The following is a 22,768-nucleotide window of genomic DNA, read 5'->3' on the forward strand; positions in this document are numbered from 1 at the left end:
TACCCCCGGGCCTTTCACCGGCGCTTGGAGGGGGGGGGGGGCGGTCAGTGGGGGCGTGGAGGGGGCTCCGACCCAGTTGTAATGGGCCGGACAGCCAGCAGCACCCCTCAGGCGTGGGGAGGGGGTCAGGAGGTGAGACGCACCACGTGAGGTATATAAGGACCACTCGTGACACGGCGCTACCATTCATTCCCCTCAGCCGCACGACTTTGGGACCCGCCGACCGGTGAGTGTGCTCGAGTGTGCCCGAGTGTGCCCGAGTGTGCCCGAGTGTGCCCGAGTGTGCCCGAGTGTGCCTGTGTGTGTGTTTGATGTGTAACACCTTAGCTCTCGGTATACGGCATTCGGAATCACACGTGTAACCACGGTGCTGCCATCTGTGGCGGATGGCGTGAACCAAAGTTCACAAAGCCAAAGGTAAACTTTATAGTATTATATATATTATTAATTTTAACAATATGAGCATTATTTTAATAAAATTCTTTGTCAAAAGCCAGGTTTTAGTATGTTTTCAAGTCATGTTCGTTTGTATCGGAGACATTTCATTATATTGTTCAAAATTTCGTTCAGCAAATGGAATGATTCGACAGTCAATGTAGTTGGTCCAGCAGTGAATTCTAGCAGCGGGTGCGGAAACTATGTGCGCTTCGCTTTAAAAAAATTTGGTTGAAAACACAATTGGCGTATATTTATCACGCTGGGCATTATTTTAAAGAATTCTACGTTCAGTTTTGTGTCCGAGTTTCGTATTATAAGTTCTCGTTACTGAGGTTAGATGTTACACATCTCTGGCGAATGCTGAAAGACTCGCTCGAATTTTCTCGTTAGTTACGGTGGTATGTTTTTGAGTTGTCGTCGGTCCCAGAACCATGGCTGACTCAGTCTCTTGGCCACTCGAGAGTAACTCGAGACGTTAACTCCTGCCAAAGGTTGTGTGACGATATGAAACATTTTAAAGCCTTTGTCATGCAACTGTTTGAATTGTTATTACGGTTATTTATAACAACGAAGTTATGAAAATAACTCTAAACAGATTTGGTAGTACCCTATGCCTACTAAGAAAGTTGTGAATTTTTTGGTTCTTCAACCCGTTTGTTCCACCCGTTGATCTAATGGTTTATGTCCTAAAAATAACTTTTAAACGATAGTTTTTGGTACCGTGTATTTTTATGATGTGTAAAAACTTCAAACGGATGTAAAAATTTTCGTATTGAGAGAAATGTACAAATATTCAAAGTATTTAAAAATAATAATCATATTCATCCAGTCAGATAATGCTCACATTCCGCTCTAAGCCATTAGCTCTGCCTGTGCCAGAATAGTACACAACACGGTTGAGTACAAGTATTCTCCTTCTTCTGGTTGCCGAAAGTTTTTGCACCCGAGCGGACCATTTCCAAATTTGGAGATTATTTAGCCATAATTTACGCAGTTTGACAGGCTACAGCAGCTTTGTTCAGGATTGCGGTCAGTCGATCTGAAAAGGTTTCTCGATCACGATCCATCGAAGGCCGTTTTGCACTCCAAGACTTTCACACGACCTCTGGGCGGCCGGCCTTTCCGGGAGTCACTTACTAAATATTACTTACCTAGGGGCGGGGGAATCGAACACGGCCCTCCTTTGAGGTAGGCGAGTGTTCTAACCACTCGACCACTGCATCCCGGGTGCCTGTGGATTGACGTACATGAATTAAGGATTCACTCGTGGACTGACTATAAAGTTTTGCACCTACTTTAATCCGGAAGATACAGCCTAAATAATCATTGGTTGGGATAAACCGGGGAGACATTAATATTTCTTAATGTTACTTCGACTTTACGTTTCGTCCAAAGCAATGTCATTTAGAGCCAAACATATATAATAATTAACAACAGTACGGGAAACTGAGAGAAAAATATCGACCATGCACTATAGAAAGGAACGAATCCAGGTTTTAAATGGAGTGATTTTGGATAATAACGTGAAACCTGAGTATGCATTCGAACATCGTTCTAGGTTTCGCAGTAATACGTCGAATCGCTTTGCCTGAGTGAAATTTTCCAGCACTTCAAACTGAGTTTGAAGACTCTTTCATTTAAAAAATCTGTACCTCAGAGACGAACGAGACAATTCCAAATTTAATGGTTTAGTTTTATTAAAGATTATTTCTTAAACGTTGGTGTTCTCTCAAAACCGTAGCTCTACACTCACTCAAAATTTATTTCTAAAGCATTAGTGAGAGTTTTATAATAGTCTACGGCCAAAGCTTTAGTTGAACCAAACAAACGAAGTTAGTTCAATATTGTTTTTTAAAGCAGGATCACCATCGCCCTTACCATAGTAACGCCATTGGCTTGTAAGTCATACACTATTACCCCCTTTTTCAAATTCATACGTATATTGTATTTCTTTTGCTTGTCATTTCTAAGGGCTTTTGTATTAAGCACGGTGTCAGTTTTAAGGCCCCGCCTACCTGGACACACGGAGGGCACAGCTTCGGGAAAAACAAAGCCATTTGAAAACCACTGGTCTATTTGCGAAAAGCTTTTAAAAATTCTCTGTGGGCCGATAAGTAGTTTTGTTTCCTAAGTTTTACTGCTGTAGTTTGATAAGAGTTAAAATGACTAAAAAGAGTATTTTCAGAGTAACTTTTAGGCATAAAACAACCGGTAAAGTTACTTGAAAGGACTTAGCATTAGACCTTTATCTTCATTTCTCCGCCATACGGTGTAACGGTCACCACTCAAATTTTATAGTTGTTCTATGCACGACGAGAAGACTGCGCGCCAGTTCAGAGCCTAGCGCGTAGAGGCGATAACGCGCCAGAAGCACCAGCGAGTGTCGCACTTATCTTCTCCTCACACTAACACAGATACGCCCCTGACTAGTTGGGACCCTTAAGCCACACGAACTTTCAACCCAAGTCTTGCCCGGGACTCGAACCGACTCCTCTTGTGCCAAGAGCGGACGTGCGAGCGACCACGCCCCTAGACCAGTGGTTCCCAATTGTCTTCGGCCAGGTCTTTTGGCCAAACCTAACTCCTTCAAAGAAAGATATTTGACAATAATTGTGCCTGCTGTATACGACATTCGTCCTGACCCACGGACCCCAGGGTTTCGGGAACGGCTGTTCTGGACACACGGACACGAGGCCGTCCACGTGGAAGTGAACGGCAAAGCCGGGTTCACAATTAAAAAACATAAGCGAGTGCATAGCGACCCTGTGTTGCTAGTGTTAGTAAATAACGACATTAACATTTCACCCACGAAACATTTTTTTTCATTAATTGCTAGTAACCTTTTATAAGTAATAGCAATAAATAATTTTTTACACAGGAAATCATACGCATGGGCATTGCAATATCACGACAATTTCTCGCCACAATATTATTGATAGTTAAAAACAGTTCTGTAGTCCCGCCAAATTAGCATTGGCTATTGCGCCATGCGTCCGTAACAACATGCGCACGACCTCTCTGCCATGTACACGACCATCCCAGGCTCTCTTGTGAATCAGTAGGTGGGAAAACATAGCGGTCACATCTTGTGCACCTAGCTACTACTGCGCGGCTGGCGGGCCCGCGCATTTTGTGTAAGGAACTCCTCGGGCAGTTCGGCACGTGAGACCGATTTTTTTTTTTTTCCTAACCTAACTAAAACTAAGTGTATTTTGGAGGGGTCCGGGTTAGGGAGGGACCTAGGTGCGTCTCAGGCCGAAGCCTATACGCCTAGTCATGCTGGGATTAGCCATGCAAGGAGAGGGTCGCATGCATCATGTGCTAGGAGGGGATTGGCCAGCCATGGCAGCGATTGGCGCCATGACTAACTCCCCTCACTCTTACATCTAGACTATAACTAGAGATAGGTTGGGCCCAGGTAAAACCTGCATAGACACAGGGAAAACCCTGGGCACATTCATGCGGGATGCAAATTGCCATGCATTACGTGTAGGAATTTACAGGAGATAGAGGATGGTCTGGATGAAGTGTAGACCCTCCGCCTTTAGCCGACTCTAGCCGACTCTAGCCGACTCTAGCCGACTCCCAGTACAACAGCCCAGGAGCCTAGCCGTTGGCGTGCTTGCTAGTGCTGCTTTTCCTCCGCCAGCAGAGATACATTATTGAAGTTATACTTCTAATGCGACTTCCAACAAGGTTGCGTTAAACGTTTAACGCTACCATGGAGAATAACGCTACGATGGAGAATTATTTGCATGCAATTAAAAACTATTTTCCTGTAATCACTTGTGTTGGCAGAGCTTACGAAACAAGTATTTATTAGTTGTTTACCATTTTTAAAAACACTTTTGATCACAGAAGCACATTTCTCAGCAACGGATATAAATAAATATATAATGTAAATAAATATATGATGTCACACTTCTCACTCGCGTGTACACTCTTGTAGCACCCACCTCTTGCTTATGGTGTCCTATTGTAGTCACAAAGTTTTGTATGTGAAAACACTATCATCTTTTTATATAATGTTGCTCATCAAATTCCCAAAATTAACATAAAAAATCCCCAATCTTAATTTTTGAAGGTAACCTTATCATTAACTATTTTGTGTTAAGATTTTCCGTAGAAGAGAATAATTTTCCGTTTGAAAATTTATTGGCATATATATATTAATTTGGTAATATTAATTTATTTAAATACTTATTTTTTTAATGATGCCAAAGAAGTATAACTTCTCACGCGCGTACCTAAGGACACTTTTTTTTTTAAGCTAGCTGACCGCACAACTTGTTACACGTGGATATAATAAAGTACACAGTTTATTAAGATATAAAAGATGGACAGCTAAAGTTACTTGATAGCTTCTCTGTCAACTACATAATTCAGTTTTTCGTTCAGAAAAAAAAACCTATTCCGTCGATTCACTTACCCGAAAACATGCTACGTATACCTGAATATTTTCCTTATTAATACACTCCTAAGTTTGTGATAATTACGAACTAATTTTAAAAATAACTGAAAATGTATCATGGATAAAAGTTTATATTTCTTAATGTATTAATGTATTGCAGTGGATTTATGTATCAATTTATAAATCAATCGTTATTTGATTTTTTTAACTTACAATAAAAATATAGATATTACAAAAATAAAGACTAAATAAATACTGGGGTTAGCTTCGCACACTTGTTTGAATTTCAAGTCAATAGTATCAGCAGTTTTCGTGTTAAATAATCTCGTATAGACAGTTAAGGTATTTAATTTCTAACAGTAAAATATATTTAATATGTAATATTTCAGAAATCACAGACAAAAATATACTAATTTCATTTGCATTGATTGATTGCTCGAAGTACGGCATATAGATTTAGACAAGCAGCCTAGTGTAACTATTGCGCCATCTACATCAACCCACGTGAAGTAAACAGTATTTTCTCCCAACGTAAATTGTATAATGGTGCCTTTTAACCAATATAACGTAAAAAAAAAAATCATAGCAAGCCTTTGTGTATACCCTGTCATAGTAAAAATTGGCATAAGGTAGTGAAATTAAATATTAATGAAAATTATTAAATAAGTATAAAATGGCAGCGGTCATTAATCCTTAACATACATCATTCAGGGAATTAATGACCCTTAACGACCACGTCTAATTTTTTTTTTCAGTGAACTTATAAAAAGACTAGCAAAATTTAAATACCGTATGCTGTTCTGTGTTTATGACTGTGGGATTGAATATGATTTAAACATGTGGGTACTAAAAAACACACCTACATTCTGTGGTAGTTTCTGCGCTAAATAAAGCAATTGAAAAGAGTACTAATTTTCTATAACTGCTAAGCCGTGCAGTAGCCGCGGATCGGCTGGAGGTCACACTCGGGTGCAATGTGGCACTGTGTTCGTCGTGGATGAAGGGTGTTGCTGTGAGCATGCCGGCATGTGCACAGGAAGACATGCTGAGGACCGTGTTGCTGCTGGTGGCCGTGGCGCAGGCGGCGCTGGGCGGCAGCCAGTTCGCCGTGAGGCTGCCCTTCCTGAACCCCGCCGGCGTCACCTACGTGAACGGGCCCGCCCCCGCCGGCCTGGCCGCCGGACCGGCCTACGGCTACGCCGCCACAGGCCCCGCCCTGGGCTATGCCGCCACTGCTCCTGCACTGGGCTACGCCGCCACTGCTCCTGCACTGGGCTACGCCGCCACAGGCCCAGCCCTGGGCTACGCCGCGCACGCGCCCGCCCTGGGCTACGCCGCCGTGCCCACGGTGCACCACGTGCCGGGGGTCGCCGACGTGCCGGTGACTCGCGTGGAGGCGACGCCGGGCGTGGTGCAGAAGCTGGTGGACGTGCACAAGCCCGCCGTGCAGACGCGCCGCTTCGAGGTGCGCCGCCCCGCCATCCAGAAGCAGTTCTACGACGTGGAGGAGCGCGTCGTGGTGCGCCCCGCCGGCTCGGCGCTGCTGGAGCTGGAGGAGCCGCTGTCCAAGACGCAGCGCGGCCCCGCCGTCGTCAGCCCCGCCGTCGCGCCGGCGCCGCTCGCGTACGCCGCCCCCGGCGGATACCTCGCCGCCGCCCCCGGCGGATACCTCGCCGCCGCCCACGGAGGCTACCTCGCCGCCGCCCCATCCCCCGCGCCCGTGTTCGTGTCCACCACCCCTGCCCCGGCCTTCGACTACCCGTCCCCGACACCCGCCCCCAGCGGCCCGCCCGCCTTCGACGACCAGGGCTCCGACGACACCGTCGTGATCGACTCCGAGTTCGCCGCCCGCTCCAGGGCCCAGAGCGAGAACCAGGCCCAGGCACAGGCGCAGGCCCAAGAACAGGCGCAGGCACAGGTACAGGCCAGGTACCAGGCACAGGCACAGGCACAGGCCCAAGAACAGGCGCAGGCACAGGTACAGGCCAGGTTCCAGGCGCAGGCGCAGGCACAGGCCCAAGAACAGGCGCAGGCACAGGCCAGGTTCCAGGCGCAGGCCGAGGCCGACGCCCAGGCCAGGTACCAGTCGACGCCCGCCCCCAGCGCCGCGCCGGCGCCGCGCCTCCTCCCCTCGCCCACCCCCGCCCTGCAGCTGCGCTCCGGCGCCGCCGCCTACGAGGGCCTGATCCCGGCCGCGCGCGCCTCGGGAGACGTGGTGCCCAGCCTGCGCGACCACCTGCCGCACGAGGTGTCGCAGGCCAACCAGCAGCGCCTGATCCAGCTGCTGACGGCGCGCGACGGCATCGCCGAGGTGGGCTTCGGCCGCTCCGGCCCCGCGGGCGCGCCCGTGGGCGACGCAGGCCTGACGCGCGCGCGCGTGCTGTCCGCCACTCCCGCCCCCCTGGGCGCCGCCCCCGCCGGAGAGCGCGTGCAGACCCGCCGCGTGGTCGTCAGCCGCCCCATCGAGACGGTGCAGGAGTTCGATGTGGTGGAGCCCGTCACCAAGCTGGAGCGCGTGGCCGTGCAGCACCCCACCTTGTTCAAGACCCTGAGGCACGAGGTGGCTCGCGTGCCCGCGTCCTACCCCGTGCTGGGAAAGGCCTTCGCCCCGGCCTTCGCCCCCGCCGTCGGCTACTACCACTGAGCTCCTCTGTCCCTCGTCGCCAGAGCCCTTCGCCCTCACCGTCTCTGCGACCTTTTCTCAACACGTCCGTGTACACTCACTACTCTCAACGTAATAACAAATATATATAAAAGAACGATTAAAAATATACGTTAGGCCACAGTTAGTTCGAACACCAGTTTTGGGAAAGCACTAATATGTTTTTTTTTTTTCCCCCGAAAGCGAATTTATTTCTTTAGCAAGGCAAAACCAAAACTGGAGCCCAATTATAAAATTAATCTTGATTCAGCCAAAGTTTCTTTGCAGGAGTACTTTCTGTTTTGGCCACTCTGGGGTGACGCTAAGGGATGGTGACTCATCGGGAAAGTTTCCGTTGAGTGTTCACTAAGCTTTAAACAGAAAAAAAAAGTAGAGAGTCGACTTCAAAAATAAACGTTTTCACTTTCCCGAGATTAAAGTATTGTCTTGCGCTTTCCGTTATTTTTTTCAAATTATTTTGAAAAATAAACATTCCAGTAACCTTTGTACATTTTTTTATTTTTTCAAGTGCTAGATATGAATATGTAGTTCTACATCACGTGAATCATTAATTCTGAACTTAAATTTGTGGTTTTAAGTTCAGCTAATTGACGAGTAGAGTAAACATTATAGATTAAAACTCAACTTTTTTGCTACAGCACAACTACTACAGTAATAAACTATTTTCGTTCTGTAGCGTATAGGCCTTTGGCATTGATTGGTTCATGCGGAACCATATTGGTGTCACAGTTCTGGCTGCTAATTCATCCCCAGGGTTTAACCTATACTCTAAAACATATTCCTACTTTACATTCCTACACACCACGCTTGGCTTTAGTTTATTTTTGATAATAACAGTTTCAACCTTTATTCCATTTTATTTTTAAAATATCGTACTTTTGTTAACATCTCGAGTAACTTGAAGTCTCCCCTTATATCATCAATTATTTGCAGGATCAATACGTGTTGGAATTAATATTGAGAATGTTATAAAATTTAATAATTCACTGTACTAACAGAAATATCGTTTGAAATTCCGACATCCTATGTTTTGTGTGCTACACACTGAAAAGAATCCTTAATCGTTTTTTAAAAAGTTTATTTTTATTAAATATTATTTAAATTTGAAAAATCTGTTAAACATTTTTTAAATTAATATTTTTTGTGTGCGTATACTTGATTCCACATGTGTTATTTTGTTTGATATTAATAAGAAATTGAAAATTTATTAAAAATATAATCTATATTGGGTCAAAACAAAATGAATTATTTTAATATATCAAATAAAAGTTCTAATATTTCAAAGTGACTATGTGTTGAAGAGATTTTCATCTTGCATTTAATTAAAAATGTGAGAGTTTGTACTGATTTGGGACTGAAATGTAACTGAAAAAATGCTTAAGAAGTGGTAATGTCATACAGTACCATCATCTTGCCATCCAATACTCTGCATGTACATTTTGGTTGTACATAGTGTGAATGTTAAAACTGTACAGAAAATTTACAAAAATGCTTTTTATATTTATACAAAAAATAAATTTTATGTGCAAAAAAGTGTTTTATTTCCTGCCGACGAAGTATCTGAATAAATATTTCCAGGGTATTATCCTACGTTACACATTTTCAAAGACTGGAGAATGTGGTATAGGATATAACTTGGCTTCAATGTTTGAGTTGAACAACAGAAATCGTCAACTTTATTTCACCAACTGAAGAATTGACATGCAAACGGTGATGTAACATAATTATCAGAGGAAAATCTATACTTAGTAATAAACGTTTCCAAATAATTGGTTTTTAATTCATAGAACTGAAGAGTCGACTTTTAAAATACACCCCATAACTTTGTTCAGTAAATATCGTGCAAAATTATAGATAAATTGAATACAAACATTCACTTATTACAGTGCGTTACGTGATTAAATATTTTCTTTTAACGGGCATATTACTAGATCGCATATACCTTCTGGAAAGTATGCGCGGTCTGTGAAAACCTAGATAGTGTAATCCGCCTTCTTACACACATGTATCCATGAAGTATTATACACAATTCATGTAGTTACTTGAATGTATTTTTAATAACAAATTTATATTATCAATTACATATATTTATATGACGTTATCCTAACAATTTACATTGATACAAAACGTGTTTCGGATGTATAGTTATACAACTTACGTTCTTTCGTTATATTAATGAGATCTACGCCTGAGCGAAATAATATAAGTTAACTTTTTAAGATATATACATATAATGAAATGCCTACTACATGGGTGTAACTGGAACCTACACTCTAAACGGCAGGTTGTTTGTACATCGCTCAATGAAGTCGGCTTAAATAAAACCAGTTAAAATAGTTGTGTTAGAATTTAAAGTATTCACAAAACGAGAGACAAAAATGATTCCTAGATTCTCATACAGGCTGCAGAGAGAGAATCTAATGTTCCATCCACCGTACTTGATCTACCATTTTGTTTTAACATCCATATTGTTTACTTTCGACTTTTTGGATCTGTTACTTTCCGTACCTCACTTAACGTAAACTCTAACTTTTTCTAATCAGCTGGAAATGTCTAACAGAAAATAAATGCAGTTTAACAATGCAGAACCAATTGTCATTTCTATTTGGGATCTAGATTATTAAAAAAAAAAAGTATTAATAGCCTACTTGTCAATTACGTTGAACATAATGAAGTAAAATTATGCGACTGTGATGTAAATGTAAAATTTTATTTGCAAAACTTTGTGATAATTGCTGTACTAAAATAAAAGTATTTTTTGCTGTAAGAGAGTGTTAAATTATTAAAATATGTTGTTTTAAGAACTCGGTTGGATTATCTCTAACGCCGCTAACGCGAAAGGAAGCTGTGTGATAAGTCACTTCTACGTGCTTGCCAACTCTAGGATGTAGTATGCAGGTTAATCCTTGGAGGTTATGTGCGGACCGCATGAGTATCGTGAGCCGGCCCCGCGCGGACCTGCGCAGTGAGTCACTGCGCACGCCACGCCATATTGCTCACGACAGCTTCCCTTTCATGCCGCCCGCCTGGAGGGCGCGGCCCCAAGTTGCGTAACTTCCCAGCGCTTTCATTGCACAAGAGCACAAGAGTCTAGCGGCAGGAATGCTACTTGCTGCAACTGGCTGCAAATACGGCGCCGCTCACGCCTGTTCCGGGGCCGGCGACTCGCTCGGACCTTGAACGAGCGCAATGGCGTGCACGCAGGATCATTTCGATTTGTTTTGCTCAACTTCGTCAAACACTGACCAGTGTGCTGAAAAAAATTATAAAAACATCTTTTTAAAAGTTGTATTTAAAAAAAATGAATAATTTTTAGATCATCATTTAAAAGAAAGCTGAAACTTGAAACTATATTGTAAACAACTTAAATATGAAATGTCATTTGCACTAATTAACACAGGCTTTACACGCTAACACAAAACAATTTTTATCAAACATTTTTTAAGCCTATTTTGTCACTTCTTAGCATAAAATAAATAAAAAACAATTATCAAATTAATGAACTATAAAAATAAAAGTTTGAAGTATTAGGTACACATATATTATATAGCATAAACATATAAATGTCATCCATTAAAAAAGTGGCTTCATTCACAAAAACAGCGTGTTAGTTAACAGTTATGTAAGTTTTTTTTAATACACGCGTGTTCAAATATGAATTGTTTTTTTTTTTTTTTTCGAAATCCCGTTCACCCGAAAAAAAATAATGTATCCGCCATTGTTTCTCTGGCCTCTGGCGTAACTTTTTAATAGTTATGATTATTTTTAAAAAATTCAGACGTTTTTAAAAATGATTGACTTTTGTTTTCCAAACTATACTCATAAAAAGAATACTTTGATATATCAAATGTTTTGTATTTTAACATTTTAGTAAAATATTTTACATTCATAATATATATGTCATTAGAGAATTCTCATTCTAATTAAGTAATTTTTGAATGTAGAAAATAACACTTTTTTCTGTTGTGCATAAAAAAAACAAGAGCCAAAACCGACTTAATGTGTATCGAATCAATATATTTTTGGAGGAAGGCATATATTACTTTTAAATTTGAAATACGTAGTATCAATTATATTATTATATTATTGTAATTAAACTCTTCTCAATTAATTTTTATCTGTATGGTCAAGAACTAGGTGCTGAACTAATTGAATTTTTTTTTTGCCTGTTAAGATCGTTTTACTACTCTGGTTTAGTATAATATTTAGGCCTGTCCGCACATGATGTTTTTGCATCAAATTAAAGTTTGAGTCTGTCGAAATTCAATAAGTTTTCTCTGAGCGAAATCGAGTAAGCACACCCAGAATTGCCTCATCAATGTACCAGGAGGCAAAAAAGTGCTGATAGATTTATTTTGCGTATCACTCGCCCGGTACAAAGAAGTGATTGGTCATCAGAGCAGGCGTGTTCCACCCTCTAATTATACGTCTCTCTCACACAAGCTCTTGCTCTGATTAAACTGGACCAGCGTGTGGTTTCGCAAGATGCGCGGCCGGCTGTCTTCTCGCCGCCTGATGCTATCAGCCGAGAGACAGGTTCGCTCGCCGAACCAGGCCACGAATTAATGCGGGCTGTTTCGGATTCGGGCCGGTGTGGCGGGAGGTACGTGGCCATCCACCAGGGGGAGGGGGGAGTGTGGGGGCGTGTTTTCAATAAGTAGAAGGGGGAGATAAATCAATCACTCAGGCTGACCTCGGCGCTGGCCTGACCCTAACGAAGTGTCACCACGCCTCTTGCTTGCATCATAAGTCGTTAAAAATATTTTCGGTTTTTTTTTTTTGGCATACGCCATTGAAGTTTTGTAATGTTTGTCACGGAATAATTAAGAAAATAAATAAATAATATGAAGATAAAAAATTCACAGAAAACAAGAAGGATCCAGTGCGCCTGCACCCACTGGGCCACAGTGACTGCATGGAGTTATGACTGGCGCGTCAGGTTCACGCAAGCATGACTGCCTCGGTGGACCAGCGGCCCGCACTCAGCGCTGACACCCCAGGCGCGCGCTACCTGGTGGCAGCGCCGGGCAACTGCCGACAGCAGTGCGCTTGACGGCCGCGGCGCGAACCATCGCCAGACTTCAGACCAGCCAACAACACCCCTCCACGCTGGTCGTCTTTGCCCATGTCCCGGTTAGCGGGAATTCACGGCCGAAAAATGTATGAAAAAAATGAAAACAGATTGAACAGAACTATCAGACAATACGCAGCTCTTAAATCACTTCTCAGCTCAAGTGGTAAACTTTCCAAATATTGGCAGAGTTATAGAATATAGGTTTCGTTTGCCAGGTACATCGGCACCTGTAGAAAGAATATTTTCATGCATGAACAACGCTTAGGAAAGACGACAGGTTTTTTTTTTTTTTTTAAATTGAAAGAATCAACTGTGAGAGCTTTGTTGACTACAAAGTAAATTCTGATCCCTCTTGCTCAGATGTTTATGAAATAATTAAAAGTAAAAAGTACATTTTAAGCAAAATGTATGAATGGTTTGGAATGGGGAAATAACTATTTTTTTAAATTAACATACTAATAATAAGTATGATGTAAGTAAATTTAATGTAAACCGTAATAAAAATAGTTGTCTGAAACATGTGTTTATATTTATGGGAATTTCAATGTTTAATTTTTAACATAATTTTTTCCAGGTTTGCTGTGCCGGTTTAGCTCGGAGAAATTATGGCAAGCCTAATTTATTATAGTACATACATACGTATGTTTTCGTTTTCGTGTCATTAAAAAAAAGAAATATGTAGGTGAATGTTTTGAATAAAATACTCATTTGGTTATTCCTTAAAGTATTTTGTTTCATTTGTGTGTTAAAAATTTTATTTATAAATTCTCACCAAAAAAAAAAAAGCAAGCTTATTTATCCACAGGATTTCTGTGCGGGAACGTGATAGAAGTTTGCGTACTTTTGGCAACACTGCTAGAACCACAGCTACAACATTGCACCACGCGCGCGCTATCTGGCAGGTGTTTAGCTAACCGTTCTTCTGGTTTAAATGTTTCAGCACAGAGAGCAGCAGCTGTTTTACACACATGGAAACAATACCATTTCCTGGCTTTTTATTAAAATAAAATAATTTTTAAATAATACTGATTCCATCTTTTTGTGGCGAAAATAAGTTGAAAGCGGATTCGATCAAAACAGAATATTAATACCGTAGTCCTTTCCAAAAAGCATTTAATCTGTCAATCGGAACATCCTTGTCCAATCCGACATCAACAAACGACATCGGGATTCAAGAAGAGGGTATCGCTCAATGTCCTTGGTTGAAAAGGTGCGAGGGTGCTTGAATGACGTCACGGCTTTAACGCAATTTTTCAAAGGCACGAAACAAAAACTTAGGTAACACGCATTAGATTTTTATATTTTCATGTTATATTTCATACTTTGTTGTCAAACGAACTTTTATGTTAATAACTATAAACAATATTAAAGTCCAGTATAAACCATCAGGGCCGCAACTAGAAGGGGGCAAGCGGGGCATACGTCCCGGGCGCAAAGCTGTGGGGGCGCCGAAATCGCTTGCATTGTAATTCCTACTACAACTGGTAACTGGTAAAACGTTTTTTAACTTGCATGCCAGGAATGTCTAATCTGATTTACAATATAATGTCTCAACATATTTAATGAACAAGTCTAGTGATTATACGGACTACTTTATGGACATAGTGGGTTCATGCATGGAAGTTACAGTAGCACAGAAACTGTTACATGTAGGTATGGAAAATGCTTAAATAGCACCATTTTTCCGTGGGAGGGCCCCGGACCCCACACTTTATTGGTGTGGTATATGCAAAAAAAAAGGGGGGGGGGGGGGCGCATGAATCCATTCATGCCCCGGGTGCCAGAGACTCTAGTTGCGACCCTGTAAACCATGGTGCAGTTGCTAGTAAAATTATTATTTTTTTGACGTGACAACGTCTAATAAATCGATGAACGCCGGCTGCACGCACGGAAAAAGTGTCCCACTACGGATGTCTTACTACGGATGTGCCCTGTTCGCTCATTGTACGCATGCGTGGCATCTCTCTTCCACTCGATTGAAACAACCATCGATTTGACTTTTCAATCATATTTTCGTCGTTTGAATTATTAATATTACGTAATTTAACGACCGTCCACCGATTTTCAGCACAATCGGTACGGTTATTTAAATTTAAAAGTAATGTTGAATATTCAAATACGTTTTGAACCAACAATGGTGTTTTACAGTTCCACATAATAATTCAAATTACACCCGGGATCTTTTGCACAATGTTTTAAAAAATATTGTAACACATTATAAATAAGTTTGGTTTTCTTCTGGATCAATCATTTTATCAATGTTTTGTTATGACGTTGTCACGTTAAACTATCGTCCATAAACCGACTTTACAGACAACCATTTTTTTTAAATAAAATTATTTCGTCAATTCAACTGTATATTTTGTTAATAGCGAAGGGCGGTAGCGCGGCGGGGGTTCGCTCCCTGTCCGGGCACCCGGGCCCTGGCAAGGCTGTAACCTTTGGGCGGTGGATCGTCTAAGGGACAGTAATTAAGGCAATCTTTGGTTTGGTGTTACCTTACCTACCCGGGCTCTGGCACAGCTGTAACCTTCGGGCGGGAGATATGCTGATATTGAAGATCCCAAGGACATCCATGTCCGGATTCGGGGGTGCTCTGCCGCCGTGTGGCTGCCCGGGAAAGCACTATACCTGAAGATGAAGGGTGCCACGGGACTGATCCTTTACTGTGATAGTTCCCTGCTGAGATTTCCTCTAATGGCTCAGGATCAGGATTGGAGTAGGAAAACGTGGCGGTAGTGGTCCTCCTATGCTTGGAGAACACTCCGAGGGGTCCCCGCCCTGCTGACGAGTGGAAGTGTTGAGCTACTAGCCTGCTGAGCTAGTAGAGGTTGGATAGACTTCAGCTGGATCACGAGTAACTGGGTGACCGAGGGATCAGGGATGTGAGAGGTATGGTTCCGTGTCGTAGCTACTCAGATCCCACAGAGGGGGCTGGCTCTGTAGGAGGTCTGGGGGTGAACGGCGGAGCTGGGGGCGGGTCGGTGGGGCCGAAGTTGGGATGGGTCTCCTCAACCTCTCGACCTAGCCGGGCGCTCTCCAGTAACATGCCGCGATTGGAAATGGCGAATCTATTTCCCGGTTCTCGGAACCCATGTTAGGCACTGGTAACAGTGTCTGGCATGTAAAAGACCCATATTTCTCCTAACCAGGATTATGCCCTAACGGGATCAATTGCCTGGGGGAGTCTCGATGTCAATTAGAGGTGTGAACATGCATATTTTGTTAAATGTAAAAAATCATTTTTGTTACTCATTAAATTTGGCTAGGCAAACAAAATACTTTGTCACATCAAGTAAACATTTGTTTCGCCATATATTGTCATATACTAAACAACTATTCGTTTTATTCAAACAAAACTTTTTCTTTATGTATAATTTAAAAAAGTTTAACTTTGTTCTGCTTCAGTTTAACTGGAGGATTCTGAGCAAATCAGAAACACTCACAACATGATTTCAAAACGTGGACATGTATTTATCACAAAAATAAAAAAGGATTTAGAGAATAGCTAAATGTTAAAAACTACAGCATCGTCGGTGTTCATGGTTGTTTCAGTTTCTTTCAAGTGCATGTCAGCTGTCAGCACAGCATTCATGTCAGTCAGTGCCTGAACACGGGAACAGATGTCAGTTCCCGAAACGTCGCCAATGTTAGCAAGCCTGTTGTGTTCATCTGTGCTGTAGTGGTTGTGGTGTCGAGAATATGTACATGTTTAGTTATATCGCTGTGTTCGCTTGTCTGTCTTTGTACTGTCGCGTTGTCCAGATAATCTGGTCGGTGTGTTCGTCTGTTTGTCAATGTGTTGTCTAAGGTAGTTTTTTGTTTTATTTGATGTTCTTTTCTCGTCGTTGTCAGCCAACTGCGTCTGTGGTGTAATGTTTTTGACGTGACAACGTCTAATAAATCGATGAACGCCGGCTGCACGCAAAAAAAGTGTCCCGTAACGCACCTTGTCCCGTTACGCTGTGTCCCGTTACGCTCATTCTACGCTTGCGCCGCATCTATCTCTCTTCCACTCGATTGGAACAACCATCGATTTGACTTTTTCGAGGCACATTAAACTTGAAACACTCACATTCGTTTTCTACTTTTCCTATCATCGTCCTATCCTTAACAGAATAACACAGATTGGAAGAAGTTAAATAGCAAACATGTATAAAAGTTATAGTTAAAATATTCTGTTCGTTAAAGTAATAAACATATTTGAATTAATGAGTGCAAATAAAAGTAAATTTATCAGTTCAATTGTAGATTTCATTTCACTCCTTCTTTGCATGCATACAAAATACCTATAGTGATAATTCAATAAACATGATTCAATTTTATTCATAAAAGTATGCAATCATTTCATCAATGTGTTGTTATGACGTTGTCACGTTAAACCATCGTCCGTAAACCGACTTTACAGACAACCATTTTTTTTTTAATTTAGCTTTGTTTCTAACAAAAAGTTACCTAGTTGCTGATAATTCTTCGTCAAACCGCGAGTGTGATGGATAACTCAATGCATTTAAAGTTAGATTTACTCTTCTTAAACTCAATTTGTACAGTTTATGGGAATTAAAACCTTTGTACATTTGCCGAAATCAACTATTGTCTTGAATCATACAATAATAAATTGTATTTAAATTAAAGTTGTATTAATGACGAGAAAGGCCATTCTGAAAAAAAATGTATATACATTTATATGTACGAAAGTAATTTTAGGTTTTCGTTTACTGATCATAATTTGCATTCATCAAAACATTGTTTTAAAGTAATTTTTCACTTACATACAGTCGGAATGGTAATTATAACAGTCCATCGCAATAAGCAGTAGACAGCGGAATTAAAAAAAGGAGGGGGAAAGGCACATGTGAGTGCTTCTTCCTATCCTATCCCCCCCCCCCCAACCCCGAAAAAACCACCACCATTCCAATAACACACGAAACACACAAACACTAATCCAGATAAGAAAAAAATTACTTCAGTAGTATATAATAGTTCTTCCTGGCCGTGGCTTAATGATTGTCGACACCATCTTGGATGAACTTGAACTTGACCTTTGACATTGATATTCAAAATTTGCCAATAGTGACCCAGATTTTGCCAATAATAACATTAATTTGCCAATAATGACCCAAAACTTGCCAAAACTTGCCAAAATTTGCCCAAAATCCGCCAAAATTACAAGTTTGTAGTAAAAAATTCCACCAAAAAATCTCACAAAATTTGAAAAATAAAACATTTCTCTATTTAGAGGGAAAAATTCCCGTTTTGGGGGAAAATTTGTCGTTTTAGTCATCAAAAAATGACAACGGTTTTAAAAGTCCGTAAAGTGGCTTAAGAATACATATCTACAAGCCGCTCTAAGCACATCAAAACAAGGACAGCGCTAATGGCAGTACTCGTGCATTGGAAAGAGAGAGTAAATAACAATGTCTGACAAACACCCCGGCCTAGCCCTAGCACCCCGCGTGTTTCTGGGGGAGACAGTGGCGCAAGGCGTCGTGACGCAACCCGGCGGCGTTAAGTAATTGGAGTCGTGAAGACGCGCGGATAACCTCGCTTCTGTTGTTTTCGTTTGTTTGTCCCGCGCGCTCCGGACGCCTGTACGTGGTCGGAATTGACCCGCTCTGTGGACGATGTCCCCACCGGCCCTGGTGTGTGAGGAGAATGCGAACGGCTTATCTGGGTCAGGCACTTTGCGCTTCACAACCTGAGCAGAGACGTGGTGAAGCTCACAGTTCCACTCTATTCTCGTTCAACATCTTGGTGGCCGATTTCGAGGAGAAACCAATAAAAATCAGCCAGCTCAAACCCAAGTGGTGGTATAGATGTGTAGATGATACCGTTGTGATATGGAGCCAAGACAAAGATAAGCTGAAACATCTGAACAGCATCCATCCGAACATAAAATTCAATATGTATGTGTAAGTAGATATAAAACTGCATTTTCTCGATGTCTTGCTTACAAGAGGAGAGGGGAACCACATCGATCATAGAGTTTTACAGAAAGGCAAAACACTCAGACAGGTATTTATAGGCGAGTTCATACCACCCACCATCTCAGAACAGAACAGTTATTTCCACTTTGGTAAACAAAGCTAGATACTTTTATGAAAAAAGCAGAGTTGGGGAAAAGCTAAAACACTGCTCTTCAAGAAAATGCCTAATCAAAATTGGCAATTAAGAAAACCACTAAGCCACCCACCCCAAGAACAAAAGAACAAGCGTCTTCCTAAATAATAATAATAATAAACTTTTATTCCTTACATAAAAGGTATTTCAGACCAAGTGGCCTGAATTTTCATAAAGCACGACATACATATAATTCTCAAACCTATAGACAAAATTGAAGGGTCCCTGACATCAATGACAGATAAAACTTCAGCCGAAAATCCAGCTGGTGTGTACAGATTACATTTTCATGTGGCAAGGTATATTACACATATCACACTGGCGGACAAATAATCAAAAGGGTAAAAAAAAATTCCTTTTGGCACAACTACAGGCGTAGGTAAATTTTTAAGTGCCTATTTATTCTGGAGATTTTTTTGAATCATCTATAATATTCTGGAACATATTTTGTACTTACTCTACATAACATATTTATGTTCTCCAATATTACAAAATGCTTGGTTAAATATTTGATCATTTTCCGTGCAGCAAACATTTTACGAATATTTCTATTTCAATGTATCCAGCATTTAATAGCTTAGAACAAATGTCATATTATACGGTAACTAAGGTCATTATTTAATTTTTTTTGACTTTCAAACACTGTTAATTATCCCTTGCACTAATAACGTGGCCGTATAAAAATTTGCTTTGCACCCAATTTTATGATAATATTAAGAGCTTTTAAAATAAATTCAAACGAATTTAATGCTAAGAATATTTTGAATATTTTAAATTTTCAACCCAGTTGTTTCGGTAATAATTCGTTTCATTAAATTTGTTTCAGCCAAGTTTTTAGATGAAGTTTAAGATTCATACTATAAATTATAATGGATATAATAATACATATATTAAAAAAGTAATGATTATTATTACTTTCAAACCTTGTTATTTCCATCCCTTGAAGTAACGGTTGAGTAAACAAAAAATTATTTTAACAATAGTTTTAGTTAATATTTAGACAGTTTAACAAAAATAAGAATTAATTCGATAGTGTATAACCTCACCGAAATAGTTTGTAATACTACAAGAAAGATATTGTAAATGTATGCAACACATGGCTATGGTTATTTTTTCATATATGAAATATGTTTTCCGAGATAATACAGAGTATTTCGTACGAAAATTGGCGCATAATCTTTTATTTTAATTGATTTTTCATTCAAGCATAACTTTTTATGCTATACGAAATGTGTTCGTATAATCAAAATTTCGACTTTATTTTGTTTTACAGTTCATATTAATACGCACAGTTTATCCTGGATATCTATTTAGGGAACGGTTTTACAAATATCTTTAACTCCTGGAGCTACTGGGACAACACACAGCATAAATGCCCGGGTAAGAATCCGAGCCCAGTATTACTGCGGACACTATTTTTGTAGTGATATGATGCAGTAAAAAACAAAATTGACAGTGCAAGGTGCGTAATTAATAGGGTGTTCTGAAATGCCGGGGAGGGGATAGGGGTGATCTGCAGGAAGTGCGCGCGGGTCAAGTCCAGCTCAGCACTTTCACCGGCCACAGACCGGACACGCCGTCCACGGAGAAAGCGGCGCGCGTGGGTCGTGGGTTCAAGGGCCGTCCTAGCCGTCCAGTCCAGGGGCGTCTCTGGTGCGCTGACTGTACGAGTCGCCTGTATAAATAACAGAATGTCATGCTTAATCAGAGATAAATCATGAGTAATTTTGAATAATGCAACTTGTGAAAAAACTGTAATTTTACTTATTCATATGTTAATGGTAACAAAACCGTTTAACATTTTTCTTTAGATAAAGTTTTGAATCAACAAATGTTACACCGAAAGGTTGGAGTCCTTGTTTTTTTAAATCACGCTCGTCGAAGGAACGTTGTGTTTTGCATATGTTTGTTCTGATGTATTTTAAATAACAAATAGGATGCATCAATATTAAATAATGTGTACCTTTTTAATGTAAAGATATTGGGATACCTCGGTAAACGTTTATGTTAAGTATCAACATTTATATTAATTTTTGTGCTTATGTGTGTTTGAATTTATCAGTTCTTTCTTGAAGGCCTAGTTGACGGTAATTCTTCTTTGCGTATTTGCAGTATTTAAAGCTACCACTTTCAAGAAATCCAATTCGTGTGCTGCAATATATGGGCATTTATGTAAATTATTAAAGGAATTTTATGAGCCTAAGATGGTTATGTATTGCGAAAAAACTAGGTTAACCTAACATTAATTTAGAATATGTATAGTGTTAAATCAACACAATTATCATTTAATATTATTAATGACAAGGAAATAAAAATATTCAATCTGGCGTGTGAATCCATGCCTTAATGTAGCCAGTCTTGTAGGTTATCCTCGTGGGAAAAAAAATGGTCTTCAATTTTGCTTACATTCCAATTAGTTCGTAAATTTTATATTATACTTCCGAAATTCGTTACTGAAAACAACTAGCAAAAAATTTGCCTTAAACTGAACCTGCCTGTCTTTCACTTGTTCCAACTGACATGCCAGCATAACCTTGCAAAATAGTTAATGTCAAGTGTCTTCTTGACAGAACTAAAAGGCTCAGGGGAAATTCAAACTGGCTAGAATGCACTAAACTTAAATATATTTAGGTGTTGCTGACTAAAAGGTAAATACTAAGCAAGTAATGGTAAAGCACACTCATTTAACCCCCCCCCCCCCCCCCCCCATTTCACTGCATCGGCTCCATTGTATTGCCCACAGGTTCTTGTGTAATGACTAGAGACCTGCACAATTCGCGGATTCATTTCGTGATATGCTGCAATTCGAATAATTATACCTTAGCGCTGCTTCTACCACTGGTTCACTGTTAATCTGGAGTAATGAGGGCCAATCAGAGACCCTCACTCATAGAAGTGTCGAATTACAGCTACTCAGTCGAGAATACTCACTAGTCAGCAACCAATGAACAGGTGGCATTTTCCCGTGTGTGTAGAGTGTAGTGGAGTCTATCCTGGAGGTCATTGAACCCGCGAATTTTTCCGGTCTCTAGAAATGACACGCTACTGACCAGCCGGAAATACAGAATGAGCCGGGAACAGGGATGCAGTTAGAATTGAGCGGTCCAATATAACCATTATATAATTTTTTCATGAAAAATTTGTCTTTATAGGACATCAACAAGGAGCGGCGAATGGCATCAGCCTTGTCGTTTTTGCTGCATTACGCAGACGATGGTGAACACTTTTTGACTCAAATTGTGACAGGTGATGAAACATGGATTCATTTCGATAATGAAGAAACAAAACTTCAGTCACAACATTGGATGCACACCTATTCTCCAAACAAGCCGAAAAAGTTCAAACGGACATGATACCAAGAAACAGATGGCTACAGTGTTCTGGGATCACCAAGGTGTGCTACTGGTTGATTTCATGGAGCCAGGGACAACAATCAATGCTGCTGCATACTGCGCGACACTACGACGGCTAAGACAGTCGATACGCAACACGCGGAGAGGAATGCTGACATCTGGTGTTGTCTTGCTTCATGACAACGCCCGACCGCATAGTGCCGCCGTAACACAACAATTCCTTGCAAGATTTCAATGGGAAGTGTTTGATCACCCTCCTTACAGTCCGGATTTGGCACCGAGTGACTATCACCTTTTCCCCACGTTGAAAAGGTGGCTTGGAGGACGACGCTTCAACACCAATGATGAACTGCAGAGCACTGTTAAAACGTGGCTCAATAGGCAGGAGGCATCATTTTATGCAGAGGGTATTGGAAAGCTGGTGCATCGGTACGACAAATGCCTCAATCTGCACGGTGATTAAGTGGAAAAATAGAGTAAATATGTACGTTTCTTTTAGATCTCTTGCCCAGTTAAGACTCTCAATCAAAGAAGGATCGAGTCACAAGTAACCAATTTGAGACGCCTCTCAAGTCAGCAGCCAATGAACAGGCGAGGTTTGCCCGAGTATGCAGAGGATCATGGAGTCTATCCTGGAGGTCACTGAACAGTCCCCACTCATACCTCATCAGACTACAACGAGGTATGCCTGTGCTAGCGATTGTTCCCGT

At 41.0% G+C, this 22,768-nt stretch overlaps 2 protein-coding genes across 2 annotated transcripts in view; both read left to right on the plus strand.

Moving 5' to 3' along the window:
* The first annotated feature begins 200 nt into the window (after window positions 1-200).
* Window positions 201-9,280, plus strand: LOC134532448 (skin secretory protein xP2-like). The gene is made up of 2 exons (XM_063368851.1): window positions 201-226; window positions 5,886-9,280. Exon 2 carries the CDS (start codon window positions 5,892-5,894, stop codon window positions 7,491-7,493), a length of 1,602 nt encoding a protein of 533 aa, XP_063224921.1. The 5' UTR covers window positions 201-226; window positions 5,886-5,891; the 3' UTR covers window positions 7,494-9,280.
* Window positions 9,281-12,462: 3,182 nt separating this feature from the next.
* LOC134533352 (uncharacterized) overlaps window positions 12,463-22,768 on the plus strand; it is a 78,653-nt gene continuing 68,347 nt past the window's right edge. Inside the window, exon 1 of the mRNA XM_063370873.1 lies at window positions 12,463-12,538. Coding sequence (XP_063226943.1) covers window positions 12,463-12,538 — 76 coding nt within the window. The remainder of the gene's footprint in view (window positions 12,539-22,768) is intronic.

The sequence above is a fragment of the Bacillus rossius genome, chromosome 6 (assembly GCF_032445375.1).
Source record: "Bacillus rossius redtenbacheri isolate Brsri chromosome 6, Brsri_v3, whole genome shotgun sequence".
Taxonomy (NCBI): domain Eukaryota; kingdom Metazoa; phylum Arthropoda; class Insecta; order Phasmatodea; family Bacillidae; genus Bacillus; species Bacillus rossius.